The sequence below is a fragment of the Canis lupus genome, chromosome 6 (assembly GCF_011100685.1).
Source record: "Canis lupus familiaris isolate Mischka breed German Shepherd chromosome 6, alternate assembly UU_Cfam_GSD_1.0, whole genome shotgun sequence".
NCBI classification, from domain to species: domain Eukaryota; kingdom Metazoa; phylum Chordata; class Mammalia; order Carnivora; family Canidae; genus Canis; species Canis lupus.
In genome coordinates, this window is record NC_049227.1 from 25051400 (window position 1) to 25078772 (window position 27373).

At 40.3% G+C, this 27373-nt stretch overlaps 1 protein-coding gene across 1 annotated transcript; it reads right to left on the reverse strand.

The window, feature by feature from the left end:
- LOC119872128 (acyl-coenzyme A synthetase ACSM1, mitochondrial-like) lies at positions 1 to 26952 on the reverse strand. Its single transcript, XM_038541720.1, is given in 15 exon segments — positions 1 to 105; positions 1676 to 1775; positions 2835 to 2890; positions 2923 to 2994; positions 8329 to 8430; positions 8948 to 8988; positions 8991 to 9003; positions 11128 to 11263; positions 17057 to 17136; positions 19309 to 19468; positions 22157 to 22321; positions 23998 to 24052; positions 24055 to 24186; positions 26504 to 26714; positions 26947 to 26952. Coding segments are annotated over 15 exon segments (1434 nt in total).
- Between the last annotated feature and the right edge of the window lie 421 nt (positions 26953 to 27373).

Here is a 27373-nt window from a genome sequence, read left to right on the forward strand (position 1 = left end):
TTAATACGGGGCTGTTACTGACTTCACGTGCTGCAGCTCCTTGATGAGCTGGTCCTGGTCATGCAACAGGAAATCTGGCACCAGGACGATAAATGCCTTTACCACCTGCAGTGGAGAACCAGAGTGGAGGCTCAGCAGGAGTGACAACCAAGTGTGTAGTTTAAAAAGTAAATGTTTATGAAATAAATGGAAAAACAACTTGACAGCTGAACCTCTGGAAAATAACGGACCAGTTTTCCATGCTTCCAATTTCTACTCTTTGCCTTGGAAAATTATTTCACCTCTCTGGCCCTCCATTTCCTTGTCTGTGATGTGGGAACAGACAGCTTCATTCCTCAGAGCATGTATGTCAAGATCCATTGAGATTGGGGCATCTGGGTGGCTCAGTTGGTTAAGCATGTGCCTTCAGCTCAGGTCATGATCCAGGGGTCCTGGGAATGAGTGCCACCCCACCCCACAAGTCGGGATCCCTGCTCAGTGGGGAGCCTGCACTCCCTCTCCTTGCTTGTGCGCTCTGTCTCTCTCTCTCTCTCAAATAAATAAATATTTAAAAAAGATTCATTGAGATAATTCATATAAAACATGAAACTAGTTTAAATTTATTTATTTTTTTTTTCTTTTTTTTCTTTTATTTATTTATTTATTTATTTATTTATTTATTTATTTTTTATTGGTGTTCAATTTACTAACATAGAGAATAACACCCAGTGCCCGTCACCCATTCACTCCCACCCCCCGCCCTCCTCCCCTTCTACCACCCCTAGTTCGTTTCCCAGAGTTAGCAGTCTTTACGTTCTGTCTCCCTTTCTGATATTTCCCACACATTTCTTCTCCCTTCCCTTATTTTCCCTTTCACTATTATTTATATTCCCCAAATGAATGAGAACATATAATGTTTGTCCTTCTCCGACTGACTTACTTCACTCAGCATAATACCCTCCAGTTCCATCCACGTTGAAGCAAATGGTGGGTATTTGTCATTTCTAATAGCTGAGTAATATTCCATTGTATACATAAACCACATCTTCTTTATCCATTCATCTTTCGTTGGACACCGAGGCTCCTTCCACAGTTTGGCTATTTTTATTCCTATCATTATCAGCACCATTTTTACTATTATTGTAGGCAGAATTCTGTGGGCATTAAATAAATGTTGGTAATTATTTTTGTGTTATTTATGTTCCTACTACAGGGCACAGGCCCTTGTAAACAGTAGGAATTCAGCACACAGTAGTTGAATGCATGAGTACATGCTCTGGAGCCAGACAGCTCAGATTCCCATTCCAGCTCCACCACTTAATAGCTTTGTGATCAGGCAAGTTATTTAATCTCCTTATGCTTGTTTATGTCTAAAATAGGGTATTGGAGCCCTTAATTAATTAGGTTACTGTGAGGGAGAGATGAGCTGGCAGGTAAGAAGGGCTCAGTAAACAGGAGGTTGGCAGCAGCAGCCCCAGCAGCAAGCCACATTCTCAAGCATCAGTTTCTGTCATACACAGTTGAGGCCACACTGTCCTCTGGTGACCACACAGTGTAAATGCATATGCACACCGCCTGGGCCCTCCCTCCACCCTAGGTGCAAGGCAGGGGAGATGAGACCTCTTGGAAGGTTCCCCTACACGTGTCCTCCAGGACCCACACACAGACACGATGACCTCTGTGTCCTCCTTCTTACCTCCCTTCGAATCAGGTCCGGGCTGCTCACCACAGCTGATTGAGCCACTGCTGGCTGTTCAGCCAGGGCATTCTCCACCTCTGCGGGCCGGATGCAGTACCTGGAGGGTCAATGGTTCCTTCTGGGTTTCTGAGCAGGTGCCAGGGCCTGGTAACCCATACCCTCAAGTCTCATGTTTTGGAGGGTCACATCCTCCCTTGGCATGCAGGATAAGTGTCACGGGGAGCCAGATATCTGTCGGCTGGCTTTGTCATGGGCCCCACACATGAAGAATGGGCACCCTGCCCTGAGAAATACAACCCTCACAGACTACCCAGAGTTTCTCACCTCACTGCTTTTGGTCAGGTGAATGTTTAGTCCTCTCTGAGCTCAGGGACTTGGCTCAAGCAACCACCCTTGGCATGAAACCTAGTGGAGCCTTAACCTTTATCTTAAACAGTCATGCAAATTCTGCATGCTGTTCCCCATTATTTTAGCATGTTTTAGAAATTTTAAAAGTAAACAAATTCAATTTCCCTGAAATATCCAAGGGAACTTGTTATTCTGGTGCAATGTATAATTTTTAATTTTCTTTCTAAATCACGTAACATTTAGGGACAACTGACGTGGAAACAGACAACGTTGGTAAATCTGGGTTGTACCCAGTACTCTTTGAAACTTTAGGGAACTTTCTTCACAGTCAGCATTTCAGCTCCTCATCTATCAATGGGCAAAATTGCATCTATCTTCTAGCATTGAGAAGTGGGTTGTATAAGGCACTGCAGAGCATGCTTTCCCATGGTAAGTGCCCCATAAAGGTTTCTGTGTTGCTATTATTTTTTTCAACGTTGTGTTGTGTCCCATTAGAGGAGCTAAACATAGAGTAAGCTTCCTTAGCCAATGGGGCCTAAGTAAAGTCTTCTGTCTAAATCCTTCAAATTGCATAATGTCTTATTATGGTTCCTCTTGCAGACCATCTTGAGCTACATTTTGATTGATTTTTCTGGATGCAGAGGTGGGGGGAGGTGCACAGATATCCCTAGAAAAGGGCCCTGAGACAGAGCTCTGTTCAGAGTTAGCCTGAGAGTCCCATCACCACGCATGGTTGAATGTTGGGACAAGCTAGATTCTATGAGGCAAATGAGGGTGAATCCTCCTAGTTCAGGTCAGCCACACCTACGTAGAGGCTTTGATGAAGTCATCGTTCCTCCCCAGGAACCACAGGTAGCCCTCTTCTTTTTTTTTTTTTTTTTTTGGTAGCCCTCTTCATCCATAGTTGCTCTATCTCCAGAGTTATAAAAGTCCCCACACTCTATTTCAGCTGTCTTTACTGGATTTTCCTGCAAAGAGAACACCACTCCTTTGTTGAAGGCAATGAGTTTAGAGATGATGAGCCACAATCTGGTGCTCAGATCTGGGTTTGGATCCTGCCCTTGGCTCCATGTGGCACCTGGGCAAGTTTTGTAATCTCTTTGAGTCTATTTTCATTATATCCAAGTACCCAATTAACACTACTTGTCAATTAGTGGACAATACTGAGCCAATTTTAAGGATAGTTTTCTAAAGCACTAACTCACTTTTGTGTGGTACTCTAGAAGGACAAACATTATATGTTCTCATTCATTTGGGGAATATAAATAATAGTGAAAGGGAATATAAGGGAAGGGAGAAGAAATGTGTGGGAAATATCAGAAAGGGAGACAGAACGTAAAGACTGCTAACTCTGGGAAACGAACTAGGGGTGGTAGAAGGGGAGGAGGGCGGGGGGTGGGAGTGAATGTGTGACGGGCACTGCGGGTTATTCTGTATGTTAGTAAATTGAACACCAATAAAAAATAAATTAAAAAAAAGAATAAACTTTCCATTAGACACAGGCCTTGTTTATTTTATTTATTGTACTCAGCTTAGCATTCACATAGTGCCTGGACAAATGAGAGGTGTCAATAAACTTTTGTTCAATGAATTTCCTTCCCAAAATACTACCTCATCTGATCCTTCTGGAAACCTATAGGGCTTTTATTTGTCTAATTAAACTGTTTATTTTAAGATCATTGTATGTTTGCAGAGTATCTGCGTGGCTCAGTTGGCCGGGCAGATGACTCTTGATTTTGGCTCAGGTCATGATCTCAGGGTTGTGAGATCGAGCCCCGTGTAAGGCTCTACACTCAGCATGGCGTTAGCTAGAATTCAAGAAGAATTGTCTATTTGCATTATAGTTACGGTTATAATTGCCTTCTGTTTTTGGAAAATGATACTGTCCCTCTTGTGATACCAAATCAACTTAAAAAAAAAACAGATGTTTTAAAGTAAAATAATGGTTATTATGTGCACTTGTTTTAACCTATCTGGGAGCTGCTTGAAGGACAGTTATAAGGTACTCATTTTCTATAACTCAGAACACACATGGAAAAAAAGCAGCAGGCGCTGCTTATAGAAGTTACTGGGCAGACTACAAAAGTGAAGGCACCTGAGGTAAGAGATTATGGGTGGAGATATACAATAGACCTTCAAGATCTGAGGGAAGTGCTGGGGTGAGATTTTTCTTTTTTTGAAATTAGGATATTCAAGACAGCTATGTACATGAGGGAATTTAGGCAGCCATGAACCTGCTTGGGCAAGATGCATGCTCAGCAAAGTCCTGAGAAGACCTTAAGCTTTCATCTCAGGCTGATCCCTAGGTTCAGAGCAGGTCCAGCTAAGTGGTGAAGTTGTGTTCCAACCCTGAGCTGGTCTGCACAGTGGTTGTTTTCTCTCTTTTTTGGTTGGTGATGTTTTACTCTGTTCATTTGAGCTCCTGCCACTCAAGGAAATCTCTGTCAAAACATTAACTGAAGATGAACTAAGGGATCATAAACTTCAGTGATCACACATGACAAACAACACTCTTTAAAGAGTTTGCAAAAGTACCACAACAAAGGACTACTATAGCCTTCAACAGTCCAAAACCAAAACCAAAACAATAACAAAATGCCAGCAACCTCAACCCCTAGGAAAGTGGGAGAATCTGATTTCTAGAGTTCAAGAAACAAATGTGGAATTTAAGAAAAAAACCTAAACATGGAGGGAATAAAGAAAGGAAAACTAAGAAATGGACTCTTAACTGTAGAGAACAAAGTGATTGTTACCAGAGAGGAGGGGTGAGGTTGGGGGGTGGTGAAGCCAGCGAACAGGTGAAATAGGTGATGCAGATTAAGGAGGGTACCTGTTATGATGAGCACTGGCTGTTGTATGTAAGTGATGAATCACTAAATTCTACTCCTGAAATTAATATTTCAGCGTATGGTAAATAACTGGAATTTAAATAAAAACTTAGAAGGAAAAATAATAAGTCAAATATGTTTAATGTGATCAAAAACTAATGGAAAAAATGAACAAAGAACTAAAAACCAGAAGATATTATATATAGCCCAAAGAAATTAAGAAAACTCTTCTATTTAGAAGTAGCATCAAAAAGAATATAAAACTAAGAATAAATTTAGTCAAGAAAGTGAAAAGCTCCATCCATCAATGAATGGAAAGATTTACTGTATTGCTTGGAAACTTAAAATTATTAAGATGACAATATTACCCAAAGCTATCTACAGATTCAGTACAATACCTATCAAAATCTCAATGTTATAGAAACACTCATCCTAAAAAAAAAAAAAAAAAAAAAGAAACACTCATCCTAAAATTCTTTTTTTAAGTAATAAATTTATTTTTTTAACGGTGTTCAATTTGCCAACATACAGAATAACACCCAGTGCTCATCCCGTCAAGTACTCCCCTCAGTGCCCGTCATCCCATTCACCCCCACCCCCCACCCTCCTCCCCTTCCACCACCCCTAGTTCATTTCCCAGAGTTAGGAGTCTTTATGTTTTGTCTCCCTTTCTGATATTTCCTACCCATTTCTTCTCCCTTCCATTCTATTCCCTTTCACTATTATTTATATTCTCCAAATGAATGAGAAATCATATGCAATCTTGAGGGATTCTAAATAGCTAAGACAATCTTTGAAAGGGAGAAGAAAGTTGAAGAGCTTGCATTCTTGATTTTTTTAAAAAATATTTTATTTATTTATTCGATGGGAGACATAATGAGAGAGGCAGAGACATAGGCAGAGGGAGAAGCAGGCTCCCTCTGGGGAGCCTGACGTGTGACTGAATCCTAGGACCTCAGGATCATGACCTGAAGCAAAGGCAGATGCTCAACCACTGAGCTACCCAGGTGCCCCTCATTCCTGGTTTTTAAATTTACTGCAAAATTACAGTAATCAAAACAGTGTGACACTGGCATAAAAAAAGACACAAAAATGATTGGAATAGAATAGAGAACCCATAAGGAAGCATTCACATATATTGTCAATAGATTTTAGATGAGAATGCCAAGACCATTCAGTAGGAAAACTCAATCTTTTCAACAAATGGTACTGTGAAGCTTGGATGTTCAGATGCAAATGAACATTTGTTACCTTATACTATATACACAAAATGAATAAAAAACCTAAACATGAGAGGTAAAATTCTGAAACTCTTAGAAGAAAACATAGGAGGAAATCTTCATGAATTTGGATTTGGCAATTATTGACTATGACACCCACAGCACAAGAAAGAAAAGGAGAAAATAGATAAAATGTTCCTCATCAAATTTTAAAAATTTCACATGAAAGGACACTTCAAAAGAGTAAAAAGGCAATGTAGTGAATGGGAGAAAATATTTGCAAATCATATATCTGATAAGAGACTCATATCCAGAATATACAAAGAACTCTTACAAATCAATAACAAAACAATCCAATTTAGAAAATAGGCAAAGACTTGAATAGACAATTCTCCAGAGAAGATACACAAATGGCCAATAAGCACATGAAAAGATGCTCAACATCACTAGTCATTAGGGAGATGCAAATCAACCACAATGAGATACCATTTCTCACCCATTAGAATGATTTTTATACACACAAAAAAGAAACAAATCTGAAAATAATAAGGAGTAGCAAGGATATGGAGAAACTAGAATATTTGTGCATTGCTGATAGAAATACGAAATGATGCATCCACTGTAGAAAACATTTGGCAGTTCCTCAAAAAGCTAAATATATAATTATCATATAAGAATTTCATTTTTGGGTATATATTCAATAGAAGTAAAAGCAGAAACTCAAATAGATACTTGCAAACCAGTATTCATTGCAGCATTATTCACAGTAGTGAAAAGGTGGAAATAATCTAAATGTCTATTAAGAAATTAATGGATAGACAAAATATGGTACACCCATATAATACCATTCGGCCTTTAGAAAATGACATTTGGTCACATGCTATAACATGGATGAACCTTGAAAACATGTGCTGAGATAAGCCAGACCCAAAATGACAAATGTACAATTTCGCTTAATAGAGGTACCTAAAATAGGCAAATTCTTAAAGCCAAAAAGTATATTAAAGGTTACCAAATGCTGGGGATACAAGGAGGAGTGGGGCAGTTATTGTTTAACGGGCACAGAGTTTCTGTTGGGGATGGAAAAAATTTCTGTAGATGCATGGTGGTAATGGCATTTACTCAATGCCACCAATCTCTATGCTTAAAAATGGTGAAAAGAGTAGATTTTATATGTTTTACATCAGTAAAAGAAAGGAAAAAAGCAAACAAATCTCAGTGGAAGAGGGAGAACATATTATAATCATGAGAGCATGTGAAATGGGATATATATGTATTTAGGTGTGGTGGGCATAGATGAGGACATCTTTGTAAAATAAAATATTTGCAATCTAAAAAAATGCCATTGCTCTGAAACATTCCAGTTTAATTTAACCAGAATCTCTGTGGTTGGAATCAAGAATTATTTGTTTTTAATCTCCTCAAATGATTCTAACATATAGGCAGAGTTGAGAACTACTGATCTATATAAATGTTACTCTGTGTTTATTTTTTCTTTTATCCAAGCTTAAAATTGTGCTACTGTGAATTAAGGCTAGGGCCTGTATATTTGCTTTTGGGCAATAATATCACAAAAGGAGCAGCACCATGACCATAGAGTGAGGACAACAGTGATACCAATGGCTGTTCCTGCGGAGAAAGGAGATGGGTCTGATATCAATTTCAAGATCTGCCCCTGACCAAATTTGGAAGCTGAGAATTTGCTTGGTCAAGAGTTTCAGGTTTCCTTAGAGCCTATCACAGTTTTATGTAATCCCTGGATTTCTTATGTAGGGTTTGGAAATCCTAGACTGCCCACCCCCACACAGGGGAAGACAAACAAAACTTCCAATGGACTCTTTCTTCCTCTGTGAAGTGGGGACAATGGTGCATCCTGGAGGCTCAGCGAGGTTAAGAGATTTGCACACACCCTGTTGGTGAGTGGGACTGTAGGATTTGAAGCCAGTCAAAGGTTCTTGTACACTCAAGCTCAAGAAATCATTGGAAACAAGTCTGGTGCTTCTGAAGCCAGGCTTCTTTCCACCCTATCAGCACTTAAATGCCAGATGGCTTAGGACAGGAAAGGATCTGGGAACACACACACTATGAGCTTACTTAGAGATTAATTAGAAGAGGCTTTGTTGAGTTGGAGTGAACGAAGGGAGGTGTGTAGAAGGCTCATGACACAGAGTTGAATCCACCCCCCTTAGCACCCATATAGCTCCCTGAAGGGATTTGGGGGGCCTGGAGGGGGGAGGTGAGGATTACCACTTACATCATAGCCCATGAAGAGCCCAGTGGGCTTTGTGGGTTTCATACTGATGCCAATGTAGCCTTCAGTGTTGAGTGGCAGGCTATTTCCCTTGTCGTCAATGATCTGGAGCAAGGGGCCTATGAATCCCACCCTGCAGGGCCACCCTAGCACACCTCCCTCACCCAAACATTACCTACTTGTGTGACACCAGTGAGAATAAATGTGGGGAGGAGCCCTATCAGAAAAAAGATTAAAACTGTAGGAAGTCTCTGAAATCAGAAAATGGTGAAACCCAAGTTATGAGTCTATTTGTTTGATGATGTACAGATATGACAAGGTGTGTCTTCAAGCTTCAAGATCAGGAAAATCTAGAAGCACCAGCTGATGGAGAGAGCTGCCAGAGCTCCCTCCAGGTGCTCTGATCCCATCTGTTGTGTGTGAGGCTTCAGGCTTCCCGACTGAGCAGTATTCATGCCCAGGATACTGCAGTTATCAACTGAAGCTGCCTCAAGAAATCCAGGGGAAATAGGAAGAGAGGAGGAAGGACGATGTCTAGGGTTGGGGGTGGGGTGGGTGTCACACAATTGTCCAATCCCAGCTAATCCCTAAATGCTCCCACCAAATGCCTTCAGGACCAGACTTGGATGTCAAAGGGGGGATGGCTTTCTCCAGGGAACCCCGCTTGATCTTCATTCCCTGGGAAGTACCACAACTTATTTCCCTATTAACAAAAGAGAATGGGTTTGGTCAAAGAGTCCAGGCTGATTACAAAGCATCAGGAAGCACACACAGCATCCTCACTCATCTATGTCATTTAATGCTGTGCAAAGAGTCCTAGTGGGGAAGTGAGAAGGTCCAGATTCTAGGCTCAGGGCATTGACCCAACTCTGGTCAGCAGATAGTCACTGAACTGGACATGGGCTAAGCCTGGGCAAGTTCCTAGGGGCTACTAGGTCCAGCTGGAGGGGCCAACAAATGGCAGCAAATAGGTGAGCCTGGGGCTGTCGGTATGTAATGTGAGGTGTGGAGTGCCCACTGTATGTAAGACATGTGTTGGTTTGCTTGAGGAAGGCCATGAAGCCATTTAACATTTACTCAGGCTGTTAAACAGTGATAGGAACCCTGTCTCAACTACTTGAAAATGTGTTGAGAGTACTCAGATTGTGTTGTCCCCTCTACTAGGGAACTACCCTACCCTCATTTCTCTTCCTGATGAACTTTATTCCTCCTTTACGGTAGGAATAAGGACGCTAAAATATCATGCTTTCTAAAACTAAGTCAGCCCGGGATTTGAGTCTTGACTCCAGCCATGTGCCAATTAATCCCCCTAGATCTACTCCTCTATAAAAGGGGGGGGTAATTATGACACTTATCTTATACTTATCTGTTTCTCTCAGTGGATAACAAGCATCCTGAGAATAAAGATTGCCCCATTCATGTCTACTATCCTAGCATCTAGCACAATACTTACTTGGAAACAAGAGTAACTGCAAGGTAAGCATATACAAGGAGTTGGGAATTTAGCCAGAGCTTTATATACATCATTTCATTTCTCTTATCACAACCCAGCAAGACTGGATTATATTTTCATTTTGGAAACAGAGAAGCAGAGACTCTGGAAGGTTCAATACTATGCCTGTCGCCTTGAAGCCTATAATGGAGGAGGGAGCAGAGACTGTTATTGGCAATGAAGCCTGTAATTGGCAAGCTGAGATTTGAACCAGGTTCTGAGTTTCTGAGAGGGAAAGCTCTTTCCCCTTTGCTATGTTGCTGCTTACAGTGCAGGCATGTAGGAAATAGAGTGAGTCAGTAGCTATGAAAGTAGCTATGAGGGAGTATAAGGGAGTATCCTGTTGCTGCAAATAGTTGATGCAAAGGGACCTGGGTTATGGGTGTATTATAGTTCACATCCACCCTCCTCCTTGTCCAAATATAAACTATGAACCATACAAGGACAAACCTAGAGTCTTAATATTTCTTAGGCGTGGAAGCCTAAGACCAATTAACTGATTATTTAAAATAATTATTTTTGCACAAGAAGTCAGACAGGTATATGAATTGAGACTAAAATAGCTATTTTTCTATAGCTCCCAAGATGGCAGTCATCCCCCTGTCAGCTACAGGAATAACAGAGTTGGGGTAAGTGGCTCTGTCCAGCAACAGAAATGTCTTGAGAATGTGTTGGAAGAAATGTACTGTCATTGATAACGTTTTTGTGTTTCAAGACATGCATAATACTCTGAATGTCTTGCCACCTGGCTGAGTGATGCCTTTGAGAGCCACACTCGTTTGTGTGTGTTTGTGTGTGTGTGTGTGTGTGTGTGTGTGTGTGTGTTTGGTATACTCAGAAAGTCTCTGCTCCCTCCTCCACTCCAGCTACTGTTCAACAATCACACCTATGTGCTGTCCATATAAACACCCAGAAATGAACCTCTGGGGCCAGCTCCTGATTGCCTGTGGTTACCACCCTAGGAAGGGATGGGTAAGTGAGCAGGACTTGCAGGTGGCCTTCATGTTACTGGAGAGAGCCTCTCATCCCACCACCCCTCCTGGGCTCCCTAGAGCTAATAATCACAAGGACAGTAGCACCATGTTCTTAGACCTCTTTCAAAGTTTTGTCTAAAAGTTTTCAGTACATTAGTCTCTTGACAAATTGATGAACTATGAATTGTCTTCATGCACACTGATTTGCAGCAAACTAGCCTAAAATTCTGAAACCTTGCATTGGCTTCAGGCAATGCTGTGAGCAGAGTGGGACCTCTGCACACACATGCTTCAGCTCATCTACTGGGCTCAGTGGCTAAGCACATCCTGACTGACCCAGAAAGGACCATTTACCTACTGTCTGTAGCCCTCATAGAGCAGAAGACCTGTCCGTCTTCTCCATTCCTCTTGCTCTTCTGGCAGCAGAGCCTCCCCACCAGTAGTGCAGTACTTCAGGGTAGGAAACTTGAGACTTAAAGGAAAGTGAAGTGACAATAGAACTTGTGGTCAAGCCTTGGGTGCTCTGCCCCAGGCCCAGAGTGCTAAGAACTCAGAGCCTTGTCATCTGGATCATTTGCGCTTCTGCTTACTCACATTCTTACTTGCCTATTGGGCAATTTGCTGGTGGTCAAAGCCAAGCCAAGTGGTCACTCACTTTCTGTCAGTTCATGTTAATTCTTCTGACAAGGGGTGGTGGTGGTGGTGAGGCTAATGGGTTTGGATCAGAGGTTTGGGTCAAAATTGGAAGTTGACATAAAATGTTGGCAAAGACTTTTTTTTATCAGACCTTGCCTTCACATTCTCTATGGCTAAGAGGGTATTTAATAAACCATAATGTGGTGGGGGTTAAGGCCTCAAGAGCATGTTGGGATGATAACAGAACTGCACCGTCACCTATGAAGAGTAGGGTCATGTGCTTTGAAGGGCTTTTGTATTTCGGAGAAGAGAATGCAAGTTACAGGGTGGAAATGAATTGCTTAGGACATCAAAGAAGACTGAGATGAGTGTGGGAAAAGAGAGAAGAGTTGCAGACAGTGGCCCCAAGAGAAGAAATTTCAGGGAGAGCAGAAAAGTCAGCCATGAACATTTGTAGTAGGTACATTGTATGATGCAAATCCTCTTCTTCATTTTTCCTCATAACATTTTCTGTAACTAATAAAAAAAAACACAAAATAATGATGGGTTCCCTGAAGGACATGGGAAAAGTGATTAAGGTCTGAGTACCAGGTGGCCTGGGGCTGAGCCAGGTGAGCTCTTGAGGATAAGAGAGGTAGCAGACGTCTGGTTCACCTTCTTATCCTTGTCACCCTGTCCTGTTACATACAGAGTCAGAATCAGGGACGGGAGGGATGGTTTCACTGAGGGTATCTTCCTCATTCTTCTGCTGCTTTATCCAAAGTAGATAAAATGGGGAGAGTCTCTGATGAAGTAATTAGGTATGCTTTGGTCAGATTTTTACTGAGCTTGGAGAGAGATAATCAACTGGGGAATGTTTCAAAAAGTAGCCTAACATGATCTTTGAAATACAGATGGAAACAGAATCCAACCAGCTTGAGGCTTTATGAATAAAATCAAGTTGTGTTTCAGAGTTAGCTTCTTAAGTGTAGTCACAGAATCCTTAATATTTTAATTCTATATTTAAGATATGTTACTCTGAATTTTTTTTTCACTTTTTAAACTTTTTATTTTGAGATTATTGTAGGTACATATGCAATTTTATGCAGTAATTACAGACATTCCATACATTCATCATCTAGTTTCCCTTACTAATGACATTTTGCATAGCTATAGTGTAGTATCACAGGTAGGAAGCTGACAAAGATATAATCCATCAACTTTATTCATATTTCACCAGTTTTACATTCATGTGTGTGTGTGTGTTTAATTTAAGCATTTATCAGTGTAGATTTGTGTGAACACCACTATGGCCAAGTTACAGAATTTCGTCGCAAGGATCCTCCTGCTACCCCTATATATTCACAGCCACCTCTTTCCTCTGCCTCTCCCTAACTCCTGAAAACCACAAATCTGTTCTCCATTTCTGTAATTTTGTCATTTAAAAAAAATGTTTTATAAATGGAACCACAGTACGAAGTCTTCCGAAACTGGCTTTTTTCCACTCCATGTAATTTCCTTGAGATCCCTCCAAGTATGTGTCAATGGTCCATTCCTTTCTATTGCTGAGTAATATTCCATGGTGTGGATGACTGAGTTTACTTTTTTTTTTTTTGACTCATTAATGCCACCATCATTTACTCAGATTTGTTATTATTTTAATGATGGTGATTTTGTTTATTTTGTTTTTTTTTAATTTATTTTTTATTGGTGTTCAATTTACTAACATACAGAATAACACCCAGTGCCCGTCACCCATTCACTCCCACCCCCCGCCCTCCTCCCCTTCTACCACCCCTAGTTCGTTTCCCAGAGTTAGCAGTCTTTACGTTCTGTCTCACTTTCTGATATTTCCCACTCATTTCTTCTCCCTTCCCTTATATTCCCTTTCACTATTATTTATATTCCCCAAATGAATGAGAACATATAATGTTTGTCCTTCTCCGACTGACTTACTTCACTCAGCATAATACCCTCCAGTTCCATCCACGTTGAAGCAAATGGTGGGTATTTGTCATTTCTAATAGCTGAGTAATATTCCATTGTATACATAAACCACATCTTCTTTATCCATTCATCTTTCGTTGGACACCGAGGCTCCTTCCACAGTTTGGCTATCGTGGCCATTGCTGCTATAAACATCGGGGTGCAGGTGTCCCGGCGTTTCATTGCATTTGTATCTTTGGGGTAATTCCCCAACAGTGCAATTGCTGGGTCGTAGGGCAGGTATATTTTTAACTGTTTGAGGAACCTCCACACAGTTTTCCAGAGTGGCTGCACCAGTTCACATTCCCACCAACAGTGTAAGAGGGTTCCCTTTTCTCCGCATCCTCCCCAACATTTGTTGTTTCCTGCCTTGTTAATTTTCCCCATTCTCACTGGTGTGAGGTGGTATCTCATTGTAGTTTTGATTTGTATTTCCCTGATGGCAAGTGATGCAGAGCATTTTCTCATATGCATGTTGGCCATGTCTATGTCTTCCTCTGTGAGATTTCTGTTCATGTCTTTTGCCCATTTCATGATTGGATTGTTTGTTTCTTTGGTGTTGAGTTTAATAAGTTCTTTATAGATCTTGGAAACTAGCCCTTTATCTGATATGTCATTTGCAAATATCTTCTCCCATTCTGTAGGTTGTCTTTGAGTTTTGTTGACTGTATCCTTTGCTGTGCAAAAGCTTCTTATCTTGATGAAGTCCCAATAGTTCATTTTTGCTTTTGTTTCTTTTGCCTTCGTGGATGTATCTTGCAAGAAGTTACTGTGGCCGAGTTCAAAAAGGGTGTTGCCTGTGTTCTTCTCTAGGATTTTGATGGAATCTTGTCTCACATTTAGATCTTTCATCCATTTTGAGTTTATCTTTGTGTATGGTGAAAGAGAGTGGTCTAGTTTCATTCTTCTGCATGTGGATGTCCAATTTTCCCAGCACCATTTATTGAAGAGACTGTCTTTCTTCCAATGGATAGTCTTTCCTCCTTTATCGAATATTAGTTGCCCATAAAGTTCAGGGTCCACTTCTGGATTCTCTATTCTGTTCCACTGATCTATGTGTCTGTTTTTGTGCCAGTACCACACTGTCTTGATGACCACAGCTTTGTAGTACAACCTGAAATCTGGCATTGTGATGCCCCCAGCTATGGTTTTATTTTTTAAAATTCCCCTGGCTATTCGGGGTCTTTTCTGATTCCACACAAATCTTAAAATAATTTGTTCTAACTCTCTGAAGAAAGTCCATGGTATTTTGATAGGGATTGCATTAAACGTGTATATTGCCCTGGGTAACATTGACATTTTCACAATATTAATTCTGCCAATCCATGAGCATGGAATATTTTTCCATCTCTTTGTGTCTTCCTCAATTTCTTTCAGAAGTGTTCTATAGTTTTGAGGGTATAGATCCTTTACATCTTTGGTTAGGTTTATTCCTAGGTATCTTATGCTTTTGGGTGCAATTGTAAATGGGATTGACTCCTTAATTTCTCTTTCTTCAGTCTCATTGTTAGTGTATAGAAATGCCACTGACTTCTGGGCATTGATTTTGTATCCTGCCACGCTACCGAATTGCTGTATGAGTTCTAGCAATCTTGGGGTGGAGCCTTTTGGGTTTTCTATGTAGAGTATCATGTCATCGGCGAAGAGGGAGAGTTTGACTTCTTCTTTGCCAATTTGAATGCCTTTAATGTCTTTTTGTTGTCTGATTGCTGAGGCTAGGACTTCCAGTACTATGCTGAACAGCAGTGGTGAGAGTGGACATCCCTGTCTTGTTCCTGATCTTAGGGGAAAGGCTCCTAGTGCTTCCCCATTGAGAATGATATTTGCTGTGGGCTTTTCATAGATGGCTTTTAAGATGTCGAGGAATGTTCCCTCTATCCCTACACTCTGAAGAGTTTTGATCAGGAATGGATGCTGTATTTTGTCAAATGCTTTCTCTGCATCCAATGAGAGGATCATATGGTTCTTGGTTTTTCTCTTGCTGATATGATGAATCACATTGATTGTTTTACAGGTGTTGAACCAGCCTTGTGTCCCGGGAATAAATCCTACTCGGTCATGGTGAATAATTTTCTTAATGTACTGTTGGATTCTATTGGCCAGTATCTTGTTGAGAATTTTTGCATCCATGTTCATCAGGGATATTGGTCTGTAATTCTCCTTTTTGGTGGGGTCTTTGTCTGGCTTTGGAATTAAGGTGATGCTGGCTTCATAGAACGAATTTGGAAGTACTCCATCTCTTTCTATCTTTCCAAACAGCTTTAGGAGAATAGGTATGGTTTCTTCTTTAAACGTTTGATAAAATTCCCCTGGGAAGCCATCTGGCCCTGGACTCTTGTGTCTTGGGAGGTTTTTGATGACTGCTTCAATTTCCTCCCTGGTTATTGGCCTGTTCAGATTTTCTATTTCTTCCTGTTCCAGTTTTGGTAGTTTGTGGCTTTCCAGGAATGCGTCCATTTCTACTAGATTGCCTAATTTATTGGCATATAGCTGTTCATAATATGTTTTTAAAATCGTTTGTATTTCCTTGGTGTTGGTAGTGATCTCTCCTCATTCATGATTTTATTAATTTGTTACTCTGAATTTTGAAGTACTTATTTTAATCTGAGACTCTTTAAAAGATACATAAATGCCCATAAGTTTCAAAGAGTAGCTATCCATTTGGCTAAAATTAACTCGAAAATATTGGGAAATGTAAAAATAAAACTATATAGTAAGGTAACACTCTGCATCTTTCAGATTGACCAGAATTAAACACTATGACAATAACAAATATTAGCAATGTTTGGAACAATGGGAATTCTCCTACTTTGCTAGTGGGAGCACAGACTGATTCAATACTTTGAGAATCACACGGTAAAATGTAGTGTCAGTGTGAACTAGCAATTCCTCTTCCAGAAAAAATGCTACAGAAATGCATGTTTATATATACCAGAGTACACATGCAAGAATTCAATGCAGCATTAATCACTAAAGTCCCCCAATGAAAACTTTCCAAGTGTCCATTGATGGTAGAACTGATTAAAACATGCCATTTTTTCATACAATGGGATATTACACAGCAATGAAAATTAACTATAGCAACATGTAACAACACAGACATATCTTAAAAACATAATGCTGATACTGCAGAATGGTATATGATTACATATATAAAGTTCAAAGGCAAGTAAAATATAATAGTTTGTATAGGGAAATTTCCTTAAGCTATAAGGGAAAATGAGGAAATAAAACACCATAAAAGTCAAGACAGTAAATTCCTTTAGAGGAGATAGAGAGCCACGAAGAGATCTCTGGGGTGTGGGCAATATTCTACTTTTGTGACTCAGGTGAGTGGTGGCACAGTTTTATTTTCAATAATTCATTAATCTATACATTTACATCTTATGCATTTTCCTGTATATTCATCTTTTCATAAGAAAAGATATTTTAAAAAGAATAAACTGCAATGTTGCAAGGCTCACTGAGTGTTTCATTTGGATCTCAGTCTTGCTTTAATGAGCTAATTACCAACACTTCTCTCTCTCTTTCTCTCTCTTTCTCTCTCTCTCTCACACACACATGCACACAAAGAACCCCAGTTAAAAATCGATGATGGTACATTGGATTCCTTAAATTCCTACCCAAAGATTGTTTTGACCAGCCACCACCACTTTTACTATACCTGGTAGAAGTGTGCTATAGAATCATTCGATATGCGGCTGGTGCAGCAAGGCACTGGGTGATGGGGTATTTGAACAACATCTAGAAAATGAAGGGAAGGAACTTTACTTTTATAGTCAAGATGTAAAATATAACATAGGAGTGCATATATCCTTTTGAAATAGTGTTTTCATGTTATTTGGCTAAATAGGAGTGCAATTACTGAATCATATGGTAGTTTTATTTCTAATTTTTTGCAGAACCGCCATACTGTGTTCCTCAGTGGCTGCACCAGCTTGCATTCCCACCAGACAGTGTACCAGATTTCCTTTTTATCTATATCCTCACCAACACTCGTTGTTTCTTCTGTTCTTGATTTTAGCCATTCTGACAAGGGTGAGGTGATGTCTCATTGTGGTTTTGATTTGTATTTCCCTGATGATGAGTGATAAGCATCTTTTTGTGTGTCTGTTGGCTATCTGTATGTCTTCTTTAGAAAAATGTCTGCTCATGTCTTCTGCCAATTTTCAATTGGATTATTTGGAGGGGTTTTTTTGTGTTGAATTATATGGAGAGTACGTTTTTAATTTAACATTCTTTGTTTTAATCAGTATCTCTCATCCTCAATAAGAGAAATTGAAGCTAAAAGTGTTATTGTTAAAACTTCAGAAAGGTAACAAGTGAAAAATAAATCAAAATAAACTTCCAAATGCTGGTGTGTATGTGTGTAAATTTGTAGAATTAATACTTTGAAATCATTCAAGCTTAAAACACACTGAGACTTTGGGGACACTCATGGAGTGGAGGTGAGGAGGGGAAAGGTGGATTGGATTCAGTGTTCCTTGTGCAGCTTTAACCCTCAGGGACTGGCAGATTGTGTACAGTAAATAATGATGGAGAGGTAGATGTTGACATGAGGCAGGGAAGGAGAAATGGGAAATATAATCTGACATGCTGGAGGGATCATCAGATGGACTTGAGGGAGATAAATGAGGGGAAATTTGCATGGAAGGAGAAGACTAGACTTAAGGCATAGTTTTGAGAGCCCCCCAAATGGATGTGCATGCAGGTGAAATGGAAGTAGAGGAGATTGTTTAGAAGGAAGAGGAAAGGTGAGGGCAGACCCTTGGAGGACTGAAGTATTCAGAAGTAAGCTGGGTGAAGAGGATGTGGCTGCAGTAAGCAGAAAATGTTCTATAGAGGAGTTTGATACTAAGGGAGGAACAATAGGGTTAGTCCAGTGTGCACCAGAGTGCAAGGAAGGTATTTTTTAGGATGGGGAATGTTGAATGTGTTTACAGACTAAGGGAGCAGAGTTAGTGAAGAGTAAGAGGTTGAAAATATGGGAGAAAATATTTAATAGATTAAAGATTAATGAAGAGGGGCAAAGTGAGAGATTAAAAATATGGGAGAAAAGGTTTAATGGATAAAAGATTAATGAGAACAGCTCCTAACAGAAGGACAGAGAAAAAGAATAGGCTCTCCAGACTAAACATTGAAAGGTAGAGGGGCAGGTCTGCCTCTGAGATGGAAAACAAAGGTGTGCATAGAGATCCAAAGAGCATTTTCAGGTGAAGGGAAAGTACAGGAAGGGGGTTCACGTGGGTGACTTATCACCAAGCACCACTGCTTGCTGGATGCCTCCTGTATGCCATCTCAGAGCTAAGATCTTCACACACTTTATCTATACCATCTTATTTTATATTCCAACAACTTTGTGATGTGCTAATTATTAAAACTCCCATTTTACAGATGAAGAATGTGAGGCTCAGAGTAGCAAGGAAACCACAAATAAATGTTAAACATGGGATAAGAAACTAGATGTGTCATTTTCCAAGGGCTCTGTTTTTAAACATTTCATTAAATTGAGCAATATCACCATCACACACACACACACACACACACACACACACACACACACACACTACACACCAGCTACCTAGCTCTGGCAGATTCAGGATCCAGGGTACGTGACCTTGCTCTGATTTCTTTAATTTCTTAAAATGTGTTGTCAGGGTCCCAAGTCCACAAAATCTGATGCATAGGTGTGGGGAAGGACTTGGAATCTGTATTTTCTTCAAAGTTTCATCCAATGTGATTCTGATACAGTGAAGAATTCAGTGCTCTATACTTTGAGAAAACCAGAACCAGGTTTATATAATGCTTATAGGACCTTTTGTTAAATAAAATATTTCTCAGCAGGGCCCAGCTTTTGAGTTTGAAACACGAGTTTCTTCTAAGAGTTTGTTGATACCAGAAGGTTGGTCTTCTTACCTGTTCAATGATCTTGGGGTCAAACTGGGACAGATGATGGCTGAAGATTGTAGCCGCTGCTGTCCATGGTTCCAGCACACAACCCCAGACAGCCAAAACCCAGCCTGAGTCCGAAAAGCACCAGAAGATATCAAATGTCTTGAGTTGCAGTAATTTCCTGCTAACTCCAAAATACAGTAGTCTCAGCTATGAGAGGATGTGATCAAGGGCTGGGGACTCTGGTTTTCAGGTGGTGACCCACCGCTCATTCTCAGCACATGTGGTTTGAGTGGGTCTCCAGACACACTCCCATGCTAGGTCCCTAGAGTATGCCAAATCCTATTTCGTGATCATGTGTGCCTTCATCTGGTATAGTTATAATGCTCCTTAAGGCTGGGAATATGGGGACAAAATCTGTAGCTTCTTTCTTGGATTTGACTCTGTTACTGATATAGTCCTAAGTAATGCTGGCAGCCATTTGGGGATAACAAGAGATTAGCCTTTCTGAGAAGAGCATCAAAAGATATCAGAAACAGAGCTGACAGGTGGAGAGACAAAAACTGAATCCAGAGACTCTGTAGCTATGTCTGAAGCCAAACCCTGGAGTTTCCTGCCTCGTGATTCAATAAATTCCTTTATTTACTTTTTAGCTTAAAGAAGTTTAGATTGGGATGTCTGTCATTTGTGATGGAGAAAGAGAAAGAGAAAGAAAGAGAAAATGAAAGAGAAAGGGAGAGACAGGGAGATAGGGAGAGGTAGAGAGAGGGAGAGAGAGGGAGAAGACTTAATTTTTTTGTCAGTTAACATATTTTATTTATTTATTTTTAATAATAAATTTATTTTTGTGTTCAATTTGCAAACATAAGGAATAACATCCAGTGTTCATCCTGTCAAGTGCCTACCTCAGTGCCCACCACCCAGTCACCCCTACCCCCCGCCCTCCTCCCCTTCCACCACCCCTAGTTAGTTTCCCAGAGTTAATTTTTAATTCCCCAACTTGGCAAGGACCAGAAACAAGTAGACAATAGGCAAAAATTGGAAGGTGGAGTGGATAAGGGTTTTCATTTCTCTACCCTACCTTACTGCTTCTGTAGGACCTCTGTGTGTATAACTCCTTAAGAAAACACAACCCTCCCATTAGCAGGCCATGGCTTTAAAGAACTTTACTATTAATACGAAAGGGATTTGAAAAACAACCCAATCTCCCTTATCCCAGCTCTCTTAGGATTGTGGCTCACCCACAAGACATGACTAGCTAGGAGGATCTCAGCTTCAGACCCAACTACCCACTGAACATCTCTTCTGGAGTATCCCTGAGGCACTTCAAACCCAGCAGATCCTAATCTTTCCTAATTCCCGTGGACTAACTCTCCTCCAGTGTTCTTTGTATTTCAGTGAATGCCATTACTGTCCATGAAACTGTCCAAGCCCAAAATCTGAGAGTTGGCCTTGCCCCTCTCTTATCTTCCACATCTAGACAACAGATCCTGTCCATTTTATCTCCTAAAATCTCAAATATTTAAACTTCTTTAATGTTTCTGGCACCTTTTCCAAGCCACCACCATTTTGAATTATTCTAAGACCTTCTAGCTGGCCATTCTATCTTTTTCCAACACATTCTCTATCTTGCAGCCACATAATCTTTTCCTTTTAAAAAATAATTTTTTGAGAGAGAGAGAGAGTGTGTGTGTGTGTGTGTGTGTGTGTGTGTTTGTATGTGTAGGGGCAGGGGGCGGGAGAAGCAGAGGCTGAGGGACAGAATCTCAAGCAGAATGCTCAATGCAGAGCCCACAATGGGGCTCTATCTCAGGACCCCAGATTGTGACCCGAGCCGAAATCAAGAGTCAGACACAGAACAGACTAAGCCACCCAGGTACCCCCACAGTGATCTTTTCAAAACACAATCTGATTAGGGCTTTCCTTTGCTATTACTCCAATACCTCCCCTCTTTCAAAGATACCCTCCAATCTCTATACCAAGGCCCACAAGATCCTGCATGATCTGGGTCCTGCTCACTTTCCCAACTCTTGTCTATCCCTTACCCTATACCCTGAGAACCAGCTATCCTTGTCTCTATAGTTTGATAAATGCTACTTTTTATGTCTTTGTGCCTTTGCTCTTGCTATTCAGACTGCACAGAAAGCCTCCCTCTTCTTCCCACCCCCATTCCTCCAGGGTCTTGCTATTCAGTTGTTATCATTGTATAACTTTGCATCATCACAGATAACCGTGGTCCACCAAAAACCTTGACTTCCCTCTGGTCTGGTTAATAAGTTAGAAAACTTATTAACAAAACTTGTTCTTGTCTGAATATTACTATCTGGGGATGGGGCAGAGGGGAGAAAATAGGCTTAGTTTAAATTTGATTAAGAGATTAACCCAAGGCTACAGCTTCAGCCTCTAAGATTGTTTTAGGTTAGGGGCAATGGCTTGGTGTGTCTTGGTTCTAGGTATTATTTTCCCTAACAGTTCATGATGGGGTAACTCTAAATTTCACTTGTCCATATTGGGGAGAGGAAAGGATCTGTCACTTCAAGTGAAATTGTTAAAACATTCTGTCTTTCCTCACCAAACTCTGAGTCCACTGACATGGACACAATGACTTTCTTACATACCTCCTGTCAAGGTGCAGGACCTAAATGTCCCCTCTTTGTCATCAGAGCCTCTGTCAGCAAAAAGTAAGGATTCCCAGCATTTAACTCTCAGACTCTCATCAGACTGAACCAAATAGCACAAAAGGGAGAAACAAGATGGAGTCAATTCTGCTTAGAGCTCTTTTCCCAACCCACATGTACACACACACACACACACACACACACACTGCCCCAGATATGTGTCCCAGCCCATAAATCAATGCTTTCATTCCTACCTTGAAGGGAAAGAGGATTGCAAGGCAAGTCCATGATTGTGTTTCACCATCTTGGGTAAGCCTGTGGTCTCACTGGTGAAGAAGATGGCCCTTAGGTCCAGTGTCTTTGACTTAATACAGGTGTAATTTGGGGATGTTGATATGCCAAGGGATTCAATACAAAAGGAGAGAAGTCATATTTACTGCTTTTCCATCCCCGGAGAAGCAAAAGAAACAATATGGGGCTTGGAGTCAGAAAACTGGAGGTTTCTAATACTGGAGGGAAAACTGGTTCTCCCACAATGAGGAATCAAACAGAGTTTGAAAGTGAGTTGGATAAGTAGATTGACATTTCTTCATTTAAAAAAGGGGTGGAGGAATAAAGTGGGTTATTTTACATGTAACAAGCACTGAAATAGTTCTTCCAGGCAATACTCCAAATGATTTACAAATAAGAACTCATTCAACATTCAAAGCAACCCTAATAGGCGAATACTGCTCTTATTGTTCACATTATGTGGATGAGAAAATTGAGGCTCAGAAGACATGTATTCATTAAATGGTCCAGCCAGTATTCAAATTCACTCAGTCTGATCCTCAGACTGTGCTCATAATCACACTGTTAAGCTTTTTTTCTACAGGAACCAGTTTTATAGGAATTTCACCCCATAACCTTGGCAATGAAGGGTAGGGAAGAGAAAATGAGGATGCACATTTGCCCCTGTGTAAGCTTGAGATGGTAGGTAGAATCTGTAGGGTCCCCCAGTGTGCCTAATTCTTGGAGGCTTCTCCTAGACTGGGAGTCTCTCGAGCCTATACCTATTATAAATGCAAGTTCCCTATGGTGTTTGATCAGCAAATGATCCCAAGGCTGCAGGACACACTGGCTCTTGCTGTAAAATGATATCGTATTGACTTTTTGGCAATTTGAGGGAGTTTTAGAGAATACTCTTTATTTACACCATTTTCTTCTAATTGACTTTAAAATCCAGTGTAAGATATGACTTCAGTATGATATTTGCCTTTTGAGGCTGAAGTAAAGGACTTTAAAAACTGAGGGGTTACTTTAAGAAAAGAAACCCGGTGTGGTTTGTGGGTTATATGATTTTCATATATCTGAAGGCTTACCGAATCAGAATTTCGGAGGTGGAAGTGGTCTTTCTTACCTTCAATACTCTAAAGGTATGCAGTCCCTAAAAGATGGAAAGTGTTTTCTCCCCCAAGCTGCCTGCCAGCAACAGGCTCAATTTTCTTGCAGTATCAGGTTTTCCCTTAAAAATTCAACCCTTAATCTTTCATTCAACCTCTTCATATATTTACTTTTTATATAAGCATAATATTTCAGTTTCCCTACCTACAAGAAAGACACAACACAACAACTCTCTGACTTTATACATCTCCTTTGCATAGGGGTGATTATACTTTAGTGACAGAGGTGTGGAAGTTCAGTACCCTCATTTTACAAATAAAGCAATTGCACTCAAGAAAGGGGAAGGAACTGATTTGGAACACACCAAATCAGTAGCATAACTGGGAAAAGGTTTCTGGGACACCTGGGTGGCTCAGTGGTTGAGCAGCTGCTTTTGGCTCAGGGCGTGATCCCATGGTCTCGGGATCGAGTCCCACATTGGGCTCCCTGCAGGGAGCCTGCTTCTCCCTCTGCCTATGTTGCTGCCTGCCTCTCTCTGTGTGTCTCTCATGCATAAATATATAAAATCTTTAAAAAAGGTTTCTGCCATCAGACCTGGTGAGCCGCCTCCCACTAATTGTCTACCAGCACTTGGGAGCAAATGGCCTTCTCCTGCCTTTCCTTGGAAAGCATATTCATCAGAACAGAAACTCACTTCATCTATGATCGTAAGTCCAGCCACCCTTAATGGCTATGGTCAGACCCTGGGAGCTTTGTTTTCAGAGCAGACACTCAGAAGCTAGAGAATCCACCTCTGGGGCAAAGGTATCTATGGTCACAATGCCCTTGGCTTTAGACACTTGTAATTGGTAGAGAATGTCCTTGGCCTTTATCTGGGTGGTTCCTGGTATGAAGATTATTCCTGGGAATGAAAAAGGAACTTTTGGGTTTCAGGCCTGGCTTATCTACATAGAAATCCACTAGCCTCTTGCCGTGCAAAGTATGGTCCATGGACCAGCATCATTAGTACACAAAATCTCATGCCCCATCCCAAGCCTACCAAGTCAGAATCTTCCCTTGAACATGATGGCCAACGGATTCCTATGCACATTGAAATTTGAAAAGCCTGCCCTAATATTTTCTACTCTATATGGATCTAGCCAGTAGACAGGTGGATCCTAGTTTATACAGGATCTGGGACTATGGACAGTGTCCCTGACATCAGGATTAGCTACATCCCTGTCTCCATTTTTCTCCTCTCATTTCCTTCTCTGTCTGGGCCTTATATAATCTTGAATCGTCTCTCTTTCCCTCACTTTTCATATCTAAATTTAACTACATTATCTTTTGAACTTCGTACTACCCCTTCCATTTTCAATCACCTGCTTTCCCTTCTTCCATCTTCTATCACCAACAATTAGTTCAAGTCTTCATATGGCCCTATTAGGTTCTAATCTCTCCACCAGATGCCTTATCCTGAGTCTTCCTCCTACCCAACTTCCATATTATTTTCTGTTCAGGTTCTATAGAACCCGACTTTTCCCCTTCCACTTTTCTTCTCTTCACCAGCACCTTTACCTTCCCAGGAAAACATCATACTTTCCACCCAACACTGAAGGCACTGCCCACCCTCCATCTTTCTCTCCTGAAAATCTATTCTCTTTTTCAAGATAGCTATTCTTCATAAAGCTTCTCCTGACTCTTAAGTCTTTGCGTGTGCTATGCCCATTCTTGCAATTCCCTTCCTTTGCTTCTATCCTTTAATTCTGCCTCTCCCAGAGGGCTCAGCTCATGTCTTGAGTTTCCCATGGGCCATCTCTTAGCTCTAAGAGGACATGGCTTCTCTATACTCTCTATACTTGCCATTGCTGTTAATTCTTGATTCCACATGACCTTGACGGATTAATCTAGTATTTTATTAGTGAGAGAATATATGAACACGCATTACAAAGTAATTCAAAAAACAGCCCATAAGTCCCACACCAATTCTAAATTATACAGATAAATAGATTGGCAATTAAAAAGGGAAGGAAAATATCTATAGGAGGATACTTTTTTTTATTTTTTTTATTTTTTTATAGGAGAATACTAATAAATATAGAAAGAATAATAGAAGTAGAAAATTTTTACATAAAACCACCATAATAATATTCAATTCCACCAAGAATCATCAATGGATTCTCAAGTCACAGGGTAAAAGACAGTTGGGGAACAGGATATTCACATAATCTCATAAGTATTACAGCATAGATTACTTACTAATTACAAAGGGAAAAGGTAAAAAAGCAAAACAAAACAAAGGGAAAAGGTGCCTTACAAAGGTAAATATCACTGATGGTAGGACAAACCAACTTGATGTATCTCCTGATGTAAAGCATGAGATAAGCAAATTGTCCTTTTAGTACTCCAACTAAAAGTGTTTAACTGAATATAATCCTGAGGAAAGAGTCAGAAATACAAATATTGTGGCACCTTCTGCGAAACAACTGGCTTAGACATTTCCAAAACTTGTTCATGCAGAAAAGTCTAGATTGAACGAGACTGAGGAGGTGTGACAACTTAACACAATGCATGATCCTCTATTGGATTTTGGATTCAAATAAAAAAAGACACTACTGGGACAATTAAAGAATTTTGACTATGGATGTATCAGTGATAGATGTCTTGTATGACAACTCTGTTGTGGTTAGGTCAGGAGAATGTCTTGGATCAATGCAGATGCATACTCCAGTGTTTATGGATGGTTTTCTGGTGTTTATGAATGTCCCAATGTCTGCAACCGATACTTAAATGATTAAGTGTAGGAGAGATTCAAAATGTTAACAACTGATAGATCTTTTTCTTTCTTTCTTTCTTTACTTAAATTCAATTAATTAACATATAATGTATTATTAGTTTCAGAGGTAGAATTCAGTGATTCATTAGTCATATATAACACCCAGTGCTCATTACCTGATGGATCTTTAAAAACAAGGAATGAGACTGTGCAGGAGAAAGTGTGTGTGTGTGTGTGGATGAATTAGAGAGTTATGACATTGTGTTTGAAGGTGTGTAAATATGAGAGAGAGAGAGAGAGAGAGAGAAGGGGAGAGAGAGAAGGAGTAAAAGAGTATTTGAGAGAATCTGAGAAAGACAAAGACTGTGCAGAATTTAAAAACATGGTAGGGAATATTAATATTTCAGGACCAATGAACTCTAGACCCGACCTAAATCTATTGGGGTCTCTTTGAGTCACTGACCTTCTCAGGTACACCCTATGGTCACTAGCCACCACTCACGCACACGGGGCAGGATCAAGGCTAGATGGTCTCCCTGATGTAGGCCACAGGTCTGGGTAAGAACGTTGGCTGCACAGTGGGATAAGTCTGCTTTCTCTCTGAAACTCCACTTCAGTTTATCCCCTTGGTTATTCACACACCACAGGGCTGGGTTTGGACCTCTCTTGCCCTCCTGGTCAAGATCATATACCAAGTGTTACTTTCTACTTTAAAGAAAAGGGCCACTTACCTCACCAATCTACTACCATAGACACATTTCAGTGAAAGTGTAGCTCAAGGACTGAGATCCCATTTTAATGCATTTATAGAACCATAAGAAGTTGGGGATAGAGTGTATGATCCAGTCAACTTCTTCTGGTCTACCGTCACCACCTCCTCTTAAGTCACATAAAATCATGAATAGCCTTCATGGTACCTATTAACGCCTTAAAATTTCATTCCCCCATGTGTCTGTCTCAGTTTCATATGGACAATAGGTTCTCCTCTGTGCCTGTTTTCTCATCTATGAAATGGGTACATCTCTCACCTATGAAATGGGTGCAATACTTCTTAGAAAGCAGTAAAGTTTAAATTCATTATTTAAAGAGATAAAGTGTACATATACATACACATATCACATACACTTTACCTCTTTAAATAATGAATGCCTGGCACATAGTAGGTACTCAATAAAATTACCATTATTGTTAGTATTATTATTATTACAACAAAACAAGAGACTAATTCTTGAATATTTGAGGAAATTTATTTTTAAAATTATGGTATATCTAGAGGTGAAATAAGCAAGAAGGCAGACCTGGAAGTTCCAAGGTAACCTTTGTTCCCTCACAG